This window comes from Myotis davidii, unplaced genomic scaffold, assembly GCF_000327345.1.
Source record: "Myotis davidii unplaced genomic scaffold, ASM32734v1 scaffold64, whole genome shotgun sequence".
NCBI lineage: Eukaryota > Metazoa > Chordata > Mammalia > Chiroptera > Vespertilionidae > Myotis > Myotis davidii.
This window is the reverse complement of record NW_006296226.1, coordinates 4,160,193-4,177,258: the sequence shown is the minus strand read 5'-3', so window position 1 is coordinate 4,177,258 and position 17,066 is coordinate 4,160,193. Positions and strand designations below refer to the sequence as shown.

The 17,066-nt window shown below is 43.9% G+C and overlaps 1 protein-coding gene across 1 annotated transcript in view; it reads left to right on the top strand.

The window, feature by feature from the left end:
• The first annotated feature begins 11,541 nt into the window (after positions 1-11,541).
• SUSD1 (sushi domain containing 1) overlaps positions 11,542-17,066 on the top strand; it is a 73,213-nt gene continuing 67,688 nt past the window's right edge. The window contains exons 1-3 of the mRNA XM_006771231.2: positions 11,542-11,611; positions 12,560-12,673; positions 14,312-14,467. Of these exons, the coding sequence (XP_006771294.1) occupies positions 11,542-11,611; positions 12,560-12,673; positions 14,312-14,467 (340 nt within the window). The remainder of the gene's footprint in view (positions 11,612-12,559; positions 12,674-14,311; positions 14,468-17,066) is intronic.

Sequence of the window (17,066 nt, the reverse complement as noted above, 5' to 3'; positions counted from 1 at the left end):
GAGCAGAATAGGGGAAGCTGAGGATCAGATCAGTGAATTAGAAGACAGAGTTGAAAATATCACTTAATCAGAGAACCAAAATCCCGCTGCACTGTCACGCTGCTGGCTCTGCAGTAGCTTTTGCACAACAAATTCTAGAAGCAATTTTCTTTCTACCTTTTAATATTTTCACCTAGATGATGCGGTCAGGTTCTCATATGGTGAGAATAAAGTATAAAGTTTACAGGAAGAAAGCATTCATTCATTCATTCATTCATTCATTCAACAGATGGCCTCTAGAGGGTTTGATGAAGTCTTTGTGTTGAACCTCAACGAGTTCATCTCCTGCAGGTGACAGACAAGCAAATAGTCCATTTCCAGGCAATTGGAGTAGTTAGTTCCCCCTCCACCACCACCTTCAAACGCAGTGTTGAGTTCAGACATGTAGGGGAGGGGGGCATTTATCCAAACAACTATAAGAGAAGGCAGATGCCATAGGTGCTTTGAGAAGGTGGGGGTGGTCAGAGGAGGGAGAGGTTACTTCTAGCTGAGGAATCGTGGCGTCATGGGTGAGGCGACCCTTTAACCAGACCTACTAGGATTTGGTGATATTTGGATAAGGGAAGATGAGAGAAAGGCACCCCAGCTCATGGCAGAGGCACAGTGAGCACTCCACAAATACGTATGGAACGGTGAATTCCAGACGGAGGAGCAGGGACAGGAAGCAAAAGCGGGGCCCAGCAGTTCTGATTGGTTTGCAGGAGATGGCTGGGAAGTGGGGTGGGAAAGCAGGTTGGATTGAACCAGAAGGCGGAGTGCCTTAACTGGCCGGCCGCGGCATTGAGACCTAGTTGTTTCTGGGCAGTGGGAAGCCATTGGAAGTCATTGCAGGTGTCTGTACAGAGTGATATAAAAAGTGGCTATAAGGAAACCCACTAACTTCCTTAATAAAACCAAACACTGATCCTGAAGTGGAAGGAACTTCTATGTAAGGAGAAAGGGGGGTGCTTTGCAGCTCAGACTCCTGTCCTCCCAAATTTTCTTTATTTGGGATTTTACCATTACTGGTGGGCATTTCTCTTGATGGCTCAACCTTCTGAAGTGGCCATTTTTGTACATCCGGTGCTCTCGTAGGCTTTCTAACTTCCTTCCCTAACGTGGTCTCCCATGGCAGTGTGCATAGACGCTGTAGACCCTTGGAACCTATTTCAGAATAAGCTTTTTTGTGTATGTGTATAATTTTTAATTGAATTTATTGGGGTGACATTAGTTAAAATTATATAGGTGTCATACATCATCTATATATTGTATTGTGTGTTCACCACTCCATCCATCACCATTTATCTCTCCTTTACCCTCTTCTACATCCTTCCATTTCCCCCCTCCCCCCCCGTTAGAATCTTTGTGTTAAGACTCTCTAGACTAGCGAACTGTCCAATATACAGTAGTCTCATCGAATTGTTGGGCTAAGATGGTTGAACAAAGTAACTTTCTCAGGTCATCCAACTGCAAGTACTTAAAGGCTATGGGATGAATTTTGGGAAATAGAAGTCAGGGTTGCCTGATTGAATCTTCTCTCCTTATGTAGGCATTCTCCCTTCCTTTACAACCTTGGAGAATCTGATTGTATTAAGAGCAGGTTTCTTGATAGTGGACAAAGTGGGGAATGACTGGAGCCATAGAACCATTGAGGAAGTTGTTGCAGCAGCTGGCCTAGAAATTCTAAGGACTAGCTTCAGAGTGTGACAGCAGAAGAGGACTGAATGTAGATGGTCAGGGGGAAGTGGATCCTGAAGGACTTACTAACAGACATGAAGGTACAAGGGAACAGAAGATGAAAGATGACAGTAAGGGTTGTGGGGTGGGTGACTTGGATCTATGGTTCTCTAGGAGGAGCAAAAAGATTTGAGAAGATAGATGACTAGTTGTTTTATTATATATGTGTTTTTTTAATATGGCAGTTTATTATCTCACTTAAGTTTGGAAGCTGTGTAGTTCCTAGCTTGATTAAGTTAAACGATTAATGACATCATCAGGCTCCTCTAGTTTTCATCTCTGGCTGACTAGTTGTTTTAGATAACCTGGATTGGAGGTGATGTTAGGGCTTTCGGGTTAAATCAGTAGGGAGTTAAGACTGTGACAGGATATGTCTGCAAATGATGTAGACTTGATGGTCACTTGGAGCCTGTGGTTAATAAGAGTTAGAGGACCAAGGACAGATTTTGGGGGGAGATCAAATTTAGATGGTAGATGACTGTAGAGGAGAAAGAGCAGCAGCTACAAAGGTAGGAGGAAGACGGGTTTAGCAGAGCATCAAGGAAACGGGGTGGGGGGAAGAAAATCCAAGGGGGTGGAAATGGAGAAGAAGAAGGCTTTGGATTTGGTGACTCAGGTCTGAGGTGAGCCAGCTCCAGCAGAGCAGTGAGGGTACGAGTCAGAGACAAAGGGCTCTAGAGCAGTGATTTTCAACCCATGTGCCACAAGACTTTTTAAAACATGCAATACCTGACTATTTAGTCAGGGGCACTGACCTCTTTCCCCTTAGATTGTTCAATAAAAGAATGACAATGGCCAATACAACAGTAGCCATCTGGTGGGAGTGAATCAAAATTATGCCTAATCTTTTGGGGTCAGATTGGCCAAATATATATTTTTTGGTGTGCTGCAGAATTTTAGTAATTCGTTTATCTGTGCCATAAGATGAAAAAGGTTGAAAATCCTGCTCTAGAGGGTACAGAGACTTGGCTGCAGAGCAAATGCTCTTTAAAGAAGAGAAGGAAATGGAAGGCCAGGTCAGTTGAGCAATGTTTTTGCGGGGGGTTGAAGGTGGTAAAGCAGACGCAGAACATTTTAGACTTAGGGGCTTTATTTAGTAGAAAGGAAGAAAATAAAGATGCAAAAATAAATGAGATATTTCCTGGAGCAGGTTGATAGGCAAAGTTGGCCTACAAGTGAGAAAGCTTAGTTTCAGGAAGGGGACAGAAGGGGAAGAATGGAGAACTGCTCGTCCCTTCCCCCACAGCTGTCTCCTCAGTGAGTCTATTCGTATTTCCAAACCAACCCCGCTGTCCTGACTCCCTGGAAGCCCCCTGGTGTTCTATGGTCCCTTTGCAGTACCAGAGACACCATGCCCATGCCTACCCTCCGTACCATATTTGTATGGGGCACACACTATTCACATACACATTTCTATGGTCCTCTAGATGCTTACACCAGTGTAATTGTTAAGAGCTCCTTGTGAGTAGGGACCGTGGCTTGTGTTAGGAACCTGATATGGAAATAAATGAAGACCACCCAAATACGAAAAGGCACGGCGATTTCGTCAGAGCTTACTATAGCCGCCATCACATTTGTCGGAGACTCAAAGGCAGGCAGGGGAGTGTAAAGCTTTCTAGTGCAGTGGTTCTCAACCTTCCTAATACAGTTCCTCATGTTGTGGTGACCCCCAATTTCATTGTTACAAATTGAACATAATTAAAGCATAGTGATTAATCACAAAAACAATATGTAATTATATATGTGTTTTCTGATGGTCTTAGGTGGCCCCTATGAACGGGTCATTCGACCCCCAAAGGGGTCGTGACCCACAGGTTGAGAACCACTGTTCTAGTGGAACAAAGGGGACGTCTTCAGGTGTGCCCTTGTTGGATGTTGACAGGGGGAAGCTGGAGACGGCTTATTGCTGAGACAGGCTAGTAAGCCAGAATAGGGAAATTGAGGCAGAGAGTTAAACAGCAGGTTGCAGCCGTGTAGTAAATCCCATCTTTCCTAAATTAAAGACACTTAAGAGTAAATGGTTTGCACTTCTCTCCAACCACAGGGTAAATAGCTTAAATCACCCTGCTCAGGGAGGGAGAGAGCAGAAATCCAATTATTGCCATTTGCCAATCACACCCAATGAAGTTAAGAGAATAAATCTCATTTTGGTACATCAGCATAAAACTGATGAATATTCTATTGAGATCCTCCCCTAAAACTTCCCTTAAACTCCAAGCCTTTAAAACCCTCAAAACCAAGGTCCCAGCACATGCTCTCCCTCCCACATCTCCTAAACACTAAAGGACCCCATGAGGCTTGCAACCAGGGCAGCAATGGTTGGGGCAGTTTGTCACAAGCAAGCCCCCTGAACCTGTTCCAAGGCCCTCTTTTCTCTGACTTCTTAGTCTGACTTCTCATTTCCCCACCTAGTCCCTCCTGTTATCCTAGCCCTTCCTTGATTCACTGTCCCCAGCTTTAATAAACACCCTCTAAAATCCACCTGGACTTGTGAAAATTTTCCTACACAAAATCAAGAATCCACACCGTACCTGCTGGCCCCAGGCAGACCAGCTGAGGGCCAAGTCCCCTTTCCAGTAACACTATCAACAGGAGTCCTATATGATTGGTTAGGGGAGCATATTTGGCTTTCCCTGATTGGTCCTAAATTGAAATGCTGGGGCGGGGCAGAGGAGCAAAAATTAGGGAAGTTGGCTCTTATTAAGCCCTGGCCATTTGGGACTGATTGCTAAAGAGGTCGTGGTTTAACTTCCTGGGCTGATTGCTATAGATTGTGGGTCAGAGTTCTATTTTTATAGATGGCCTGACCATTGTCCATTTGTGTGTTCCGTCTCTCACTGAATTGCATTTAATTGTTATTAAAGATGTTTTGGCGAGAACATCAGCAAGGAGAGATTGGGGGAGCCAGTCCGATGGCCTGTGTGAGCAAAGTGTGAGAGCATAGCTGGCGGAGCAGGAGGGTGTTGGTTGGTGGGTGGGTGGGTAGGTGGGGTGTCAAGCCTGAGGGGAATAGAGAGGTTAGGCCTGGTAAGGATGGGTGGAACCAGTCAGTCCTGTTTCTTAACCTTTTTCTGGCAGTGCCCTGAGTGTGGGAGTGGCTGGAGGACTTGTTGGCTCAGGCCTGGCTGGGGTTCGGAAGGCCAGAGGAGGATGGGCAGAGGCCTTGAAAATCTTGGGGGAGCAATGGTGGAGAGGGTTGGGGAAGATGTTCTGTAAAAAGTGCGCCTGACATTACTACTGTGTTTCATTGGCTTGGCCTTCACTCCGTTATCCTGAATCACAGCCGCATATTCACTCTTTGGAGCGGGAAGCAGAGGAAAGAGGGAAAACGGAGGGAGTTGTTTCGGAGTGACTTACAGTGGCTCCAAGTAAGGGAGCAGGATCAGAGCCCAGGAAGATCGCCACCGTGGCCTGTCGTCTACCTCCAGAGACTTGGTTCTGGGCCGTCTGGTCAAATTCTAAAAAGGGCTCCTGAGGCTCTGCAGCCTGAGGTGGCAAGTGGCCTATTGGCCTCAGCTCTGCAGGGACAGTGACTGAATTGCTAGATTAAAAAAAAAAAGTATTTAGCCCAGCCGGTTTGGCTCAGTGGTTGAGTGTTGACCTATGAGCCAGGAGATCACGGTTTGATTCCCCATCAGGGCACATGCCTGGGTTGTGGCCTCAATCCCCAGTGAGGGGTGTGCAGGAGGCAGCCAATCAATGATTCTCTCTCATCATTGATGATGCTCTCATTCCTTCCCCCTTCCTCTCTGAAATCAATAAAAGTATATTTTAAAGAAAAGTGTATAGCCTGCTCAAGAATGATATAGCCTAGTGACACCAGGACAGGGACCTAAAGTGTGGCCTAAATATAGGGCTCCTTGCCCTAACCTGTTTGGCTCAGTGGATAGAGCTTCAGCCTGCGGACTGAAGGGCCCTAGGTTCGATTCCAGTCAAGGGCACGTACTCTTGGTTGCGAGCACATCCCAGGAGTGGGTGTGCAGGAGGCAACTGATCGCTGTTTCAAACTCTCTATCCTTCTCCCTTCCTCTCTGTAAAAAAATCAATAAAATATATATTTAAAAAATATATAGGGCTCCTCAAAACTCAAAAGCATTGAAATGGGGGCACTTAATAAGGGTTGGTTCCTGATTTGGAGGTCAGGGGTGGGGCCCTGTTACTGTACTAAAGGGGTGTGTTTGCTTTCGTGCATCAAAGCCCAATCAAATTCGAACAGGAATTCGTAGCCAGGAAAGTAAGAGTTTATTAGTTGAGGAAATGACACTAAGCCTGGAGTCACAGGTAGGCTAGTGCTCAAAGACCTGGCTCCCGGATGATTCCAGGGAATGGGTTCTATAGGGGAAACATCATTAATCATGGTGGGTCAAGGAGGTGGGATCCTGGGCTCTACTGATTGGTTGGGGCCAGTGTAGGGAGTAGTTAGTTTTCATTGTATCAGGTCTTGATGTCAGCCATGGCATTGTTCTGTCTGGTTTCATGAGGATGTGTCTGCTTTCATAGGGCTGGGGGCTGAAACACAACTGAAGTCGAGATGTTATCTTTAATTTCAAGGAAACTGTTTCTGTGGTTAACAGACCTGAGGCTTTGTTATGAAGACATTTTGATACTGGCCTGAATCTGATGTCCTAAGGGATTAATGATTAAGGAAAGGAGTGGTTGGACAAAAAGGAGAAAGGGTCATGTTAAACAAGTTTCTGCTCCTTCATAGCCCCACTGCAAGTGGTTCTTGGTCAAAGGGGAAAGTAGACAGAAAGGAAGCTGAGGGCCCTATAACCGTTTTATGGGAGGAAAGGTTATGGGTTCTTGTAGGCAATGCCAGTCATGGGTTGGGTTGCGAAGGGAAATACCATCTGGTTCACATTGCCCTGCAGGTGTTCCATTGCTTGGAAGAATAGAGTGCTCTCTGTTTTGGAGGATTTTAAAGCAGAGACTATACTTTGACTTGTTTCTGTTAGGGATGCTGGAGAGGAGAGTATATGAGATTCCTTGGGTTCCTTCACTTTCTGGAATTTGATGTAGTCTCTTAAGAGCAATGCAATAATTTTATGCCATGTTGTAGAAGATGGGAGATGCTTTCTCTTCCTGAATTTGGTGCCTCCTTTGTTTCTTTCCTCAGGTCATTTCATTGGTTTCCACATGGCTCCATCAGTGTGAGACTCAGGATCTCAGGAGGTTGTGCTGTGCATTTGCTGGTCTAACTGTGGCTGGGGACTGGATTAAGATTCAAATGCAAGCACTCCACTGGTGCTTTTAAACTACCTCCTTCCCTTTGTATTGTCAAAGTCCACCTGCTGTTATTTCAGAAGCACCTTTAAATTCTTGCTTGGTATTGAAATCAGGAGCGAGAGGAGCTTGCTTGGGCTGGCAGCTACCATTCCCTCTGAGGTGTGGGTTTACTTGGTGTGCGGTGGAGAGGAGGGAGAGGTGAGCAGCGCTGAAAACCCGAGGAAGCTGAACTTCCAACTTCTGAGTCAGGTGTTACCCAGGAGATTGGAGGGATGTGGGGCAGGCAGGGAGTTATGTAAAATAAGATATTATGGTTCCTAGAATATCAGCCCCATGAACAGGTAGGCATCTGTTCACATAAAAACGTTCCTTTTTTGGGTTTTTGCATCAATGCAGTTATTTATCAACTCTCTTCATTAGTAAAATTGGCTAGCTGTCATTTATTCATTAACAAAGAGTTGTTGAGTGGTTGTTATAATAATGCCTAACATATTCGATTTGCTTTTCATGTATTAACTCATTTATTCTAATTCTCACAACAACCAGGTTTGTTATTATCCTCATCTTACAGATTTATAGGAAACTGAGGCACAGGGATTATTACGGATTCCACAACTAACAAGTGGCAGCGTTGGGACGGTAGCCCAACTAATCTCTCTCTTAACCCTGCTCTTAAGGACCCTGACCAATACCAGGCACGGCATCTTGTGTGACTTGTTTCTAACAATGATAACAATATCTACAGAAAGAGACATAAATATTGATGGAAATGACCTCAGTCTAGCGCTTTAGAGCTCATATAGCATTTATAGTTCTCACAACACAGACTAAACTAGAGGACTGACAGTGTACAGTCACTAGGGAGCAAGAGAGAAGATGCCAGCCTAGGTGCCAACCTCTCTGTGTTGGATGTGGCTCACACTGGCTTGGCCCCTGCAGCGTGGAGAAGCGAAGTGAATCAGGGTATAGCAAACGCACAGCGCTCTTTCTGTTGGCCTGATGGGCTCCTCTTCCTGGGGTTCTCCTCTCTGTCACCTTGCTCCCAGTGCCGTGTTTTGCATCAGCTGAGACTTGGTGAAAGACTTCTTCGGTATTACTTTTTCCTTTCCCAGGATCCTGACCCACATCCTGAGGTGAGCTAGCCTTGCAGCACAACGCATAGTGCGGCCCACCGGGGAGCTTGCCGGAAATGCACATTCTCAGAGCCCACCCCACTCTTACTGAATCCGAATCTCTGGGGATTGGTTCTGTTTTAATGAGCTCTCCAGGTAGGGTGACCCACTGTCTTGATTTGTACCAAACTGAGGCATTTCCCAGGACACAGGACTTTTAGTATTAAAACCAAGACAGTTTTGTCACCCTAATTCCCAGGTGATTCTTTAAAAAAAATATTTTTATTGATTTTTATTTAGAGAGAGAGGAAGGCAGAGGGAGAGAGAGATAGAAACATTAATGATGATAATCATCGATCCATCAGCTGCCTCCTGCATGCCCTACACTGGAGATCTAGCCCACAATCCAGGCATGTGCTCTGACCAGGAGTCGAACTGTGATCTCCCGGTTCATAAGTTGATGCTCCACCACTGAGCCCTCTGGGCCAGACTGACCCATCACCTTTAGAGTGAAGTTTAAGACCAAGGTTATGGCATGGGTGACCTTACGTCACGAGGCTACTTGGTCCTTCAGGCATTTGAACTCAGAGGGCCACCCTACAAGGCTGTGCAGACTGTGCTAATTGTGGCTGAGAAGTCTTTGGTAGCCTAGCATACAGTTGGTCTTTTTTGCCAGTATGGGGAACAAACAAACCAGGTACTGTCCTTGGAGTTACACTTATGCTAAATTATTCTTAATGGGCCTTTAAGACAGGCATCCTGAGGATGAAGTGTCAGAACATTAGAGGGAAAGGACTTCAGGGGCCATTTAGCCCAGCTACTCAAATGGGAGCTTGGTAGAAATGCAATCTATAGGGCCCCACCCCAGACCAACTGAATCAGAGCCTGCAGTTTAACAAGATCCTCAGGTAATTTGAATGCATTTTAAAATCTGAGAAGCCCAAAGCCCTTGTTTTACAGATGAAGAAACTGAGACTCGGGAGATTAAGTGATTTGCTAAAGGTCACACATGAATTGGACTCCAGTGCTTTCCTCTATACCTGGCTGCCTTCCTCCAGGGCCATATTTTGTTTGTCTGGTTCTATCTATTGAATGAACTTGAACTTAATTAAATTTATTTAAAAACACTTTAGATCCTGTCCTTCACGAATTCAGATGGGACTCTCTTTAATTTATCTGAATTGGTGGGACTTATTTGTTTCTTAATTTCTTGTGTGTGTTTATTCGGTTCACTCAGCAGTTATACGTAGCCATCATTTTCCACATGATAAAAGTTTCTGGCCCTGGCTGGCGTGACTCAGTGGTTAGAGCATCAACCTGCACAACGGAGGGTCATGGGTTCGATTTCCGGTTAAGGGCACATACCTGGGTTGCAGGCTTGATCCCCTCTCTGGTTGGGGTGCATGCAGGTGGCAACCAATCGATGTGTCTTTCACATTGATGTTTCTCTCTCTCTTCCACTCTCTAAAACTCGATGGAAAAAATATTCTCAGGTGAGGATTAACAAATGGAACTGGATGTATATAAATGTTGCCATCTTTATGGCAAGCATATCATATAAGAAAAAAAATCAAACATTTTACCGTTTTTTGGTTGGTTTTATTAGATGGTGTTTATATCTATTATTGCACTGTACACACAAACTGGGGAGAATGTTCGTCACTTTTTGATAAATCACACCTGGGACTGTGAACTTGACCCAGGATCCATTATTTTATTTATTCATTTATTTTTAAATATTTTTATTGATTTCAGAGAGGAAGGGAGAGGGAGAGAGAGAGAGAAACATCAATGATGAGAGAGAATCATTGATTGGCTGCCTCCTGCATACCCCTGAATGGAGACCAAGCCCACAACCTAGGCATATGCCCTTGACCGGAATCGAACCTGGGACCATTCATGAGCTTTTCTGGTCCATTTTCTCCTCGTTGTAAAACTCCATCTGATGCCTGGGTTGGTGTGGGGAATCTGGGTATCTAGCTACTCCCTAGACATATTTTCACTCAGATCCTTGAACTTACAGGCCTCTCCCTTATGAGGTACTCAGTGACCTTAATTCCTGAGTTTTTTGGGAGTTGCTTTTAGTTCTTCCTCTCTCAGGCAATTCCCATATGTCCACTTCTTCCATCTTCTGAAATATTGTTAATATCCTTTGTCTGCTATCATCTTTCCTCCCAAGGTCCATACCTTCCTAGTCCTTGTTGTCATTTTGTGGGGATGGGGTTGAGAGTGTATTAAATCTGTGGTATTTAACTGGAAGTTAAATTACATTTAAATTACATTTGTAATTTTAAAAAATGTTTTATGGCCCAGCAGGTGTGGCTCAGTAGTTGAGTGTCAACCTATGAACGAGGAGGTCATGGTTCGATTCCCAGTTGGAGCATGTGCCCAGGTTGTGGGTTTGGGGGCATGATTCCCAGTAGGGGGCATGCCCAAGGCAGCTGATCAATGATTTTCTGTCATCATTGATGTTTCTCTCTCTCTCTCTCTCTCTCTCCCGCTTCCTCTCGCCTAAAACAATTAAAACGTATTTTAAAAAAATGTTTTATGTATTTCTGTTATAAGCTCTTTCTGATTCCTAAGTTTGTGCAGGGTCTTTTTTACTCCCTCCCCAGTCTTACTTGAGTTTTGACTACTGGTCTTTATGATGCACTGACTTTTTGGGAAAGATTTTTTTTTAATGAATTTGAATATGTTTTCTAATTTTTAACATCTTTTTTATTTTCACTAAATCCTAACCCTCCCCCCATAAATCTCTATTTTGTTTTTTCATCTCTTTTAAGCTTTCTGCATTAAAATTCTAGGCTGTGTGTTTTCCCTGGCTGCCTGCTTTGCTTTCTCTCTTTCAAGCATAAAGACATGTAAAACTCAAATTTTCTAGAGTAGACAACTTTTTATATCTGGTAGTAAACATTTCAATTTTTATATCCTCTTTGTCCCAAGAATTATTTGGGAGAGTGTTCTGTAGTTGCAAGTAGGTTTTCTTATGGGAACGCTAGTCTTTTGTTTTATTTTGGAGTTTTATGATACTGTTACATGGTAGTCAGTTAGTAGGACTTCTACAATTTCTACCTTTGACGAATTTGTTGTATTTTTCTTTATGGCCTGGATCTGATAAATTTTTAAAAAAATTCCATGGTTAATTTGGTATTAGTAATAAGTGGTGGTTTGTCTCATTTCTGTGTTATCTTTTGTTTGTTTTTTTAAAAAAGCAAGCAAGCATGGTTAAGAGTATTGAGAAATCTCCCTGTCTCAGTTGGTTTCCTGCCTGGAGCGGCCCGGCCCGAGGGCTAAGTCTTTATTACCAGGGGAGTAATGGGGCCAAGACCGAGATGAAATTCCATGCGCAAGCTTCTCCTTACAGGGCCACTCCTGAAATTACAGACACTGATTGTGCAACACGATAGCTCAGTAGCTTCGGGTAGAAATTCTTGTTTTATCTTGGGCCATGGATCACCATCTGATAGATTTGGATGTTTCAGGAGTTTTAGCCCCAAACAGTTTTGCTGCTTATCTAAGTAACTGGGATCTGGCCATCCTGCTGGGACCCTGCTGTTATCTCAGTGGCATTGTAAACACATTCACTTTTTCCCTGAAAGGAAAATGGATAGGGTAATAGAGAAGGTTTTCTACCCTCCATTTGCTGTTTGAAGTATAGCAAGTAGGATGATAGGTTCCTCTTTTCAGTTGGTCAATAAAAATAGAATGTTTACACTGTATAAATAAAGACATATGGGCAAATGACATCATCATTTCATAATTCCAAGCTGGGAAGACAGAGCTGGAACAGAGTATAATGACAAATTAATGTGGTTGATGGGAGAATATACAGGTGTTAGGGAAACACAGAGGAAGATACATTTAATTTGCTTCAAGAATGAGGGAATGGGGAAGATGTCAGGGAGAATATGTGGTTTAAGTTGGGTCTTGAAATAGAAATAGGTGCCAGGCTGGACAGCGATGGAAGAATAAGCATTTTTTTTTGTATATATGTGTACAAATGATGAGAAAGAATGATTGATCAGTTGCCTCTTGCATGCCCCACACTGGGGATCGAGCCCACAACCCCAGATGTGCCCCGACCTCCTGGCTTATAGGTCGATGCTCAACCGCTGAGCCAAACCGGCTGGGTTGGATAGGCATTCTAATGGAAGTAGGAGTGGATAGCATGTATGGGAAAGACAGTCGGTCTTCTCCCCAGACAATATACCATGTATGGTTTGGGTTTGGGAAGGGTGAAGTTGGAGGAGCTCGCCTAGAGTCAGGCCGTTAAGAGCCTTGATTGCCAGGTAGAGGAATTTACACTTTACTCTGTGGGCCATGAGTAGGGAAGGGGTCAGTTCCTTTTTAATTTTGGCATTTAAATTTTGGTTCTCTGTCATAAATGTTTACTACCCAAAAATATGATTCGTCTAGAAGAGATGATTGAATTTTTATTTTTCTGAAATATATAATCTATGATTCAGGTTTAGACATCTGTGCCACGTGCCACGAACATGCCACCTGCAAGGAAAGAGAAGGGAAGAAGATGTGTATTTGCAAATATGGATTTGTGGGCAATGGGCGGACTCAGTGTATTGGTAAGTTCTGAATCCTGTGTTAAGTTGAAAAGTTGAAGGAACCAAGAAATAAGATTCTCTAGTGTTAAAGAGTTGATGTCCTTGGGAGGGAAACATTGCTATTTTTTTTCTTCACTGTTTTTGGTACAAGAAGTTTTGTCAATTATAATAACTCTTTGTTTTAGTGTTCGGATATATCCTGTCTCTAGGGTTTCCAAGGAAGTAGCCCTCATGTTCGAGGTCGTTGAACTTGAATTTCTGGAGACTCCCTGGCCTACTACATATTTGAAATGTGTTTCAGGTCTGGAATTTAACTTAGTAACTTAAGTCAATATTGAGTTTTCTTAATTTCTCTGGTTGTTTTGATGTAAAACTACTTATATTAGTATCATGAGAAAAAACAAAACACAACTGCCTATTAGACTTTTTGGCTAATTGATGAAATACTGTTGCTTTGAGTCTTATGTCAAGCAGAATCCATCCTCCATAGTGTGTGTGGTTATGACCTTTTGGAGTCTTGGGTGACTTAAAAGAACATAAAGACCTTTAAGCTAGAAGCACTTGAGATTATTTTTTTGCCTCGCGTTATCTACCATGCCATGAGAGTGAGACAACGGCCAGGTTCAAGTCCAATTCAGAGAGAGGGAGCGTTTCACAGCAACTTACAATAGCGAGTGCTACTATAATCACAGATTCCTCCCGGCAATCTTGCTACATGCAGTAAAAACATTGATAGTTTTGCCTTGAGTTTGTGGACTGGCAGTGTACACAACTTTGTTGTGATATCTTTGTATTTTTGTTTTTCTCCCTAAAGTTCAAAAAAGTCATGTTCTACTTCGCAGATACGAGCTTTCACAGTCACATTGCTTGCTTGCTTATTTATTTATTTATTTATTTATGTATTTATGTATTTATTTATTTATTTTGCCTATTGTCTATGACTGCTCTCAGGCTCCAAAAGCATGGCCGAACAGTGGTAACCAGGGGCCTGTGACTGGCCCTTTACAGCAAGTTTGCCGACTCCTGGGCCTGAGGGCAGACGGGAGGGAGGGTTACTTTCATTTTGCACTGATGTAAGATTATTGAATTCAAAATGCTCAGGGCAGCTCCTGTGGACTCATCAAGCATCCCACACCCCAGCTCCGCCTCACTGGGCAACGAATACCATTCACAGGGGTCGCTGACCATTCGCAGGAGCTGCTCCTGCCACAACAGTAGCCCTGCTCCCGGGTGAGGCTAAAGCGCTCATACCTTTGTGTTTCCTGGTAACTCAGAAGTAACAGTTTTTCCAGTTAATCACTGCACGTAAAATTGTCCCCTTCTGGCTTTCAAGAAGAAAGCAAGAAGAATGGCTCAGCTGGGAACCTGGGATTCTGCTGGATATATTTCCCCAGGACTAAGACAAGATCTTTTAAAGTGTAAAAAAGAACCCCCTCCTCCCAATCTTCAAATAAGACGGATTTCAGGATGGGAATGTTGGCTTTCCCTCGTGGTTTCATACATACCCAGCGCGTGACTCCGAGGGGCCCCCGTCCTATAGTCGGAGGAGCACAGTGCCAGGGAAAGATTGATTCCCGAGTCCACAGCACAGGACAGGGGGTTGTTGAACATGGTATGGACAGATGGCTTTTCCTGGATGTTGTCTCAATGTATCAACAGATAAAAACGAGTGCCAATTTGGGGCCACTGTGGTCTGTGGGAACCACACATCTTGCCACAACACGCTGGGAGGCTTTTATTGCATCTGCCTAGAAGGATATCGAGCCACAAACAACAACAAGACATTCATTCCCAACGACGGCACCTTTTGCACAGGTACTCAGAAGGGGGCTGTGGCGATGGCAGCTGGGTGGTGGCAGGACAGCGTCCAGGATTTGGCGAAGGGAGAGGGCAGGGCCAGGACTGGTGTGATTTAAGGGAGGGGCTCTCCTGTAAGAAAATTTGTTTTTGTTTTGTTAATCCCCACCTGAGGATATTTTTTTCCATTGATTTTTAGAGAGAGTGGAAGGGAGGGAGAAATAGAGAGGGAGCCATTGATTGGTTGCTTCCCGCATGCGGCCCAAGTGGGGCCAGAGATTGAACCTGCAGCCCAGGTACGTGACCTTGACTGGGAATCAAACCTGAGACTCTTCAATATGCAGGCTGACCACTGAGCAATACCAGACAGGGCAGAGGAGTGAGATTTGGACATGGCCTGAGTATTAGTTCGTATTAGAGAATTATTGTTAATTTTATTAGATGGGATAACAGTGGCATTTAGGATAATATTCTTATTTGGGGAGACACATGCTGAAGTATCTGGGATATTATTATGAAGTGCCTCGTGTTATTAGATCTGTAAGGCACTTTAAATGTAAATAATTGTTCATTCTTATGGGTATGGATCTATAGAAGTTCAGTATAATGTTCCTTTTACTTTTTAAAATATATTTTTATTGATTTCACCGAAAAAGGGAGATGGAGAGAAAGATAGAAGCATCAATGGTAAGAGAGAATCATTGATTGGATGCCTCCTGCACACCCCACACTTGGGATCAAGACTGCAACCCAGGCATGTGCCTTGACTGGGAATTGAACCGTGACTTCTTGGTTCATAGGTTGATGCTCAACCACTGAGCCATGTCTCCGGGCAGCAATGTTCCTTTTCCTGTTCTGTGTGTTTGAACATTTTCATAATAAATAACAAGGAGGGGCCCTCAGAGATGGTGTGTCATCCGCAGGTTCCTGTAACCCCAGACAGGCTGTTTGTTCTTGGGGTGACTCTGGCATGTACCAGCTTGTGCACATTGTCCCCTAAGGTCCCAGGGGCTGGACACTGTGTTGCTGGCTCCCGGAAGGTCAGAGTGCTGCTCCTATTAGAGCAGTGGACCCACCTCCCACAGGAATAAGTGAGGAGTGTAACTTTTGGAACCTCAGTAGCTTAGGGGTCAGTTTTCTGGGCATATGTTGGTCGAATACAATGGGATGGGCAAAACCCTCCTAATTTTCAGTGGCCCCTGTATTACCTGACCTCTACTTACATACTGACATGATAGTATAGCTCTTTGGTTTTCTTAGAAAATCTTTGAGTAGTAATGAAGAGAAAAGGCAGGAAGAGACTGCTGATTCTAAGATGGGTTTGTACAGACCTAATGACTGCTTAAAAGCGTTATTATTTAAAGGCTTCCAGGGAAAAGAAAGGGAGAGGAGAACATGGCTTCTTACTCACCCAGAACCACAGGTTCTGATGCTCTGATGCATTCTCCCTCTTGACCTGTACCGAGGTAAAGACCCCTCCAAGGGTCCATTTGATCTACTCTTGACACGAATGAGCACATTCCTTCAGAAAAGACATCTGATAATATCCTGTTCTGCCACATGATTGCAGAAGCCCAGTGTTGCAGGATTAAATTAGGTGGGTTTTAAAAAATTAGGTACCATTGCCCTAGCCGGATTGGCTCCGTAGATAGAGCATTGGCCTGCAGACTGAAAGGTCCCGGGTTCGATTCTGGTGAAGGGCACATGCCCGGGTTTGGGCTTGATCCCCAGTGTGGGGTGTGCAGGAGGCAGCCGATCAGTAGTTCTCTCTCATCATTGATGTTCCTAACTCTCTCTCCCGCTCCCTTTTTCTCTGAAATCAATAAAAATATATATTTTTTAAAAATGGTCTCTGGGGCCAGATATCTGGCTTCCCGCTACTGACCTTCCTGACTTACAGTAAGTCCAATTATTCAACTTCAGGTGCTTCATCTGTAAAATGGGGGTAACCATAGCATCTGCCTCACCAGGTTAGTTTGAAGTCTAAATAAGACGGAAGTAATCAGTAATAAAGAATGAGTTTAGAACAATGCCTGGTATGTGTAAGATGACATGCAGGAATAGTTATTAACAGTCATAATGATTATTTTTTAAGATGTCTTTATTGACTTCAGAGAGAGGGAGAGGGAGAGAGAGAGAAACATCAGTGATGAGAGAGAATCATTGATCGGCTGCCTCCTACATGCTCTCTTCTGGGGGTCAAGCTCACAACCTGGGCATATGCCCTGACTGGGAATCAAACCATGACCTCCTGGTTCATGGGTCAATGCTTAACCACTGAGCTACACCAGCTGGGCATAATGATTATTGTTATGAGGTTGTTGAATGACTGTACACAAAGCAAACTGATTAATGACTGTAGTGGCTTCTATTTGGTGCTGATCAGTACTGAGGAGCTCCAAGCATTTTCCATACCATGGCTGCTTAGCCACATTTTTGCTCTGTAGTTATTTGTACTGCTTATTTTTAGAACTCGACTAAAAAAAATAAAAAAGACAACCATTGATTCCCACTATCTGTTGAGGAGTCTAGAGCAGGTGGACAGGCTGGGAAATGATTTCTGTGACAAAGCTATACATATATACTTTACAAATTTCTCCATGGGATAAAAAAAGTC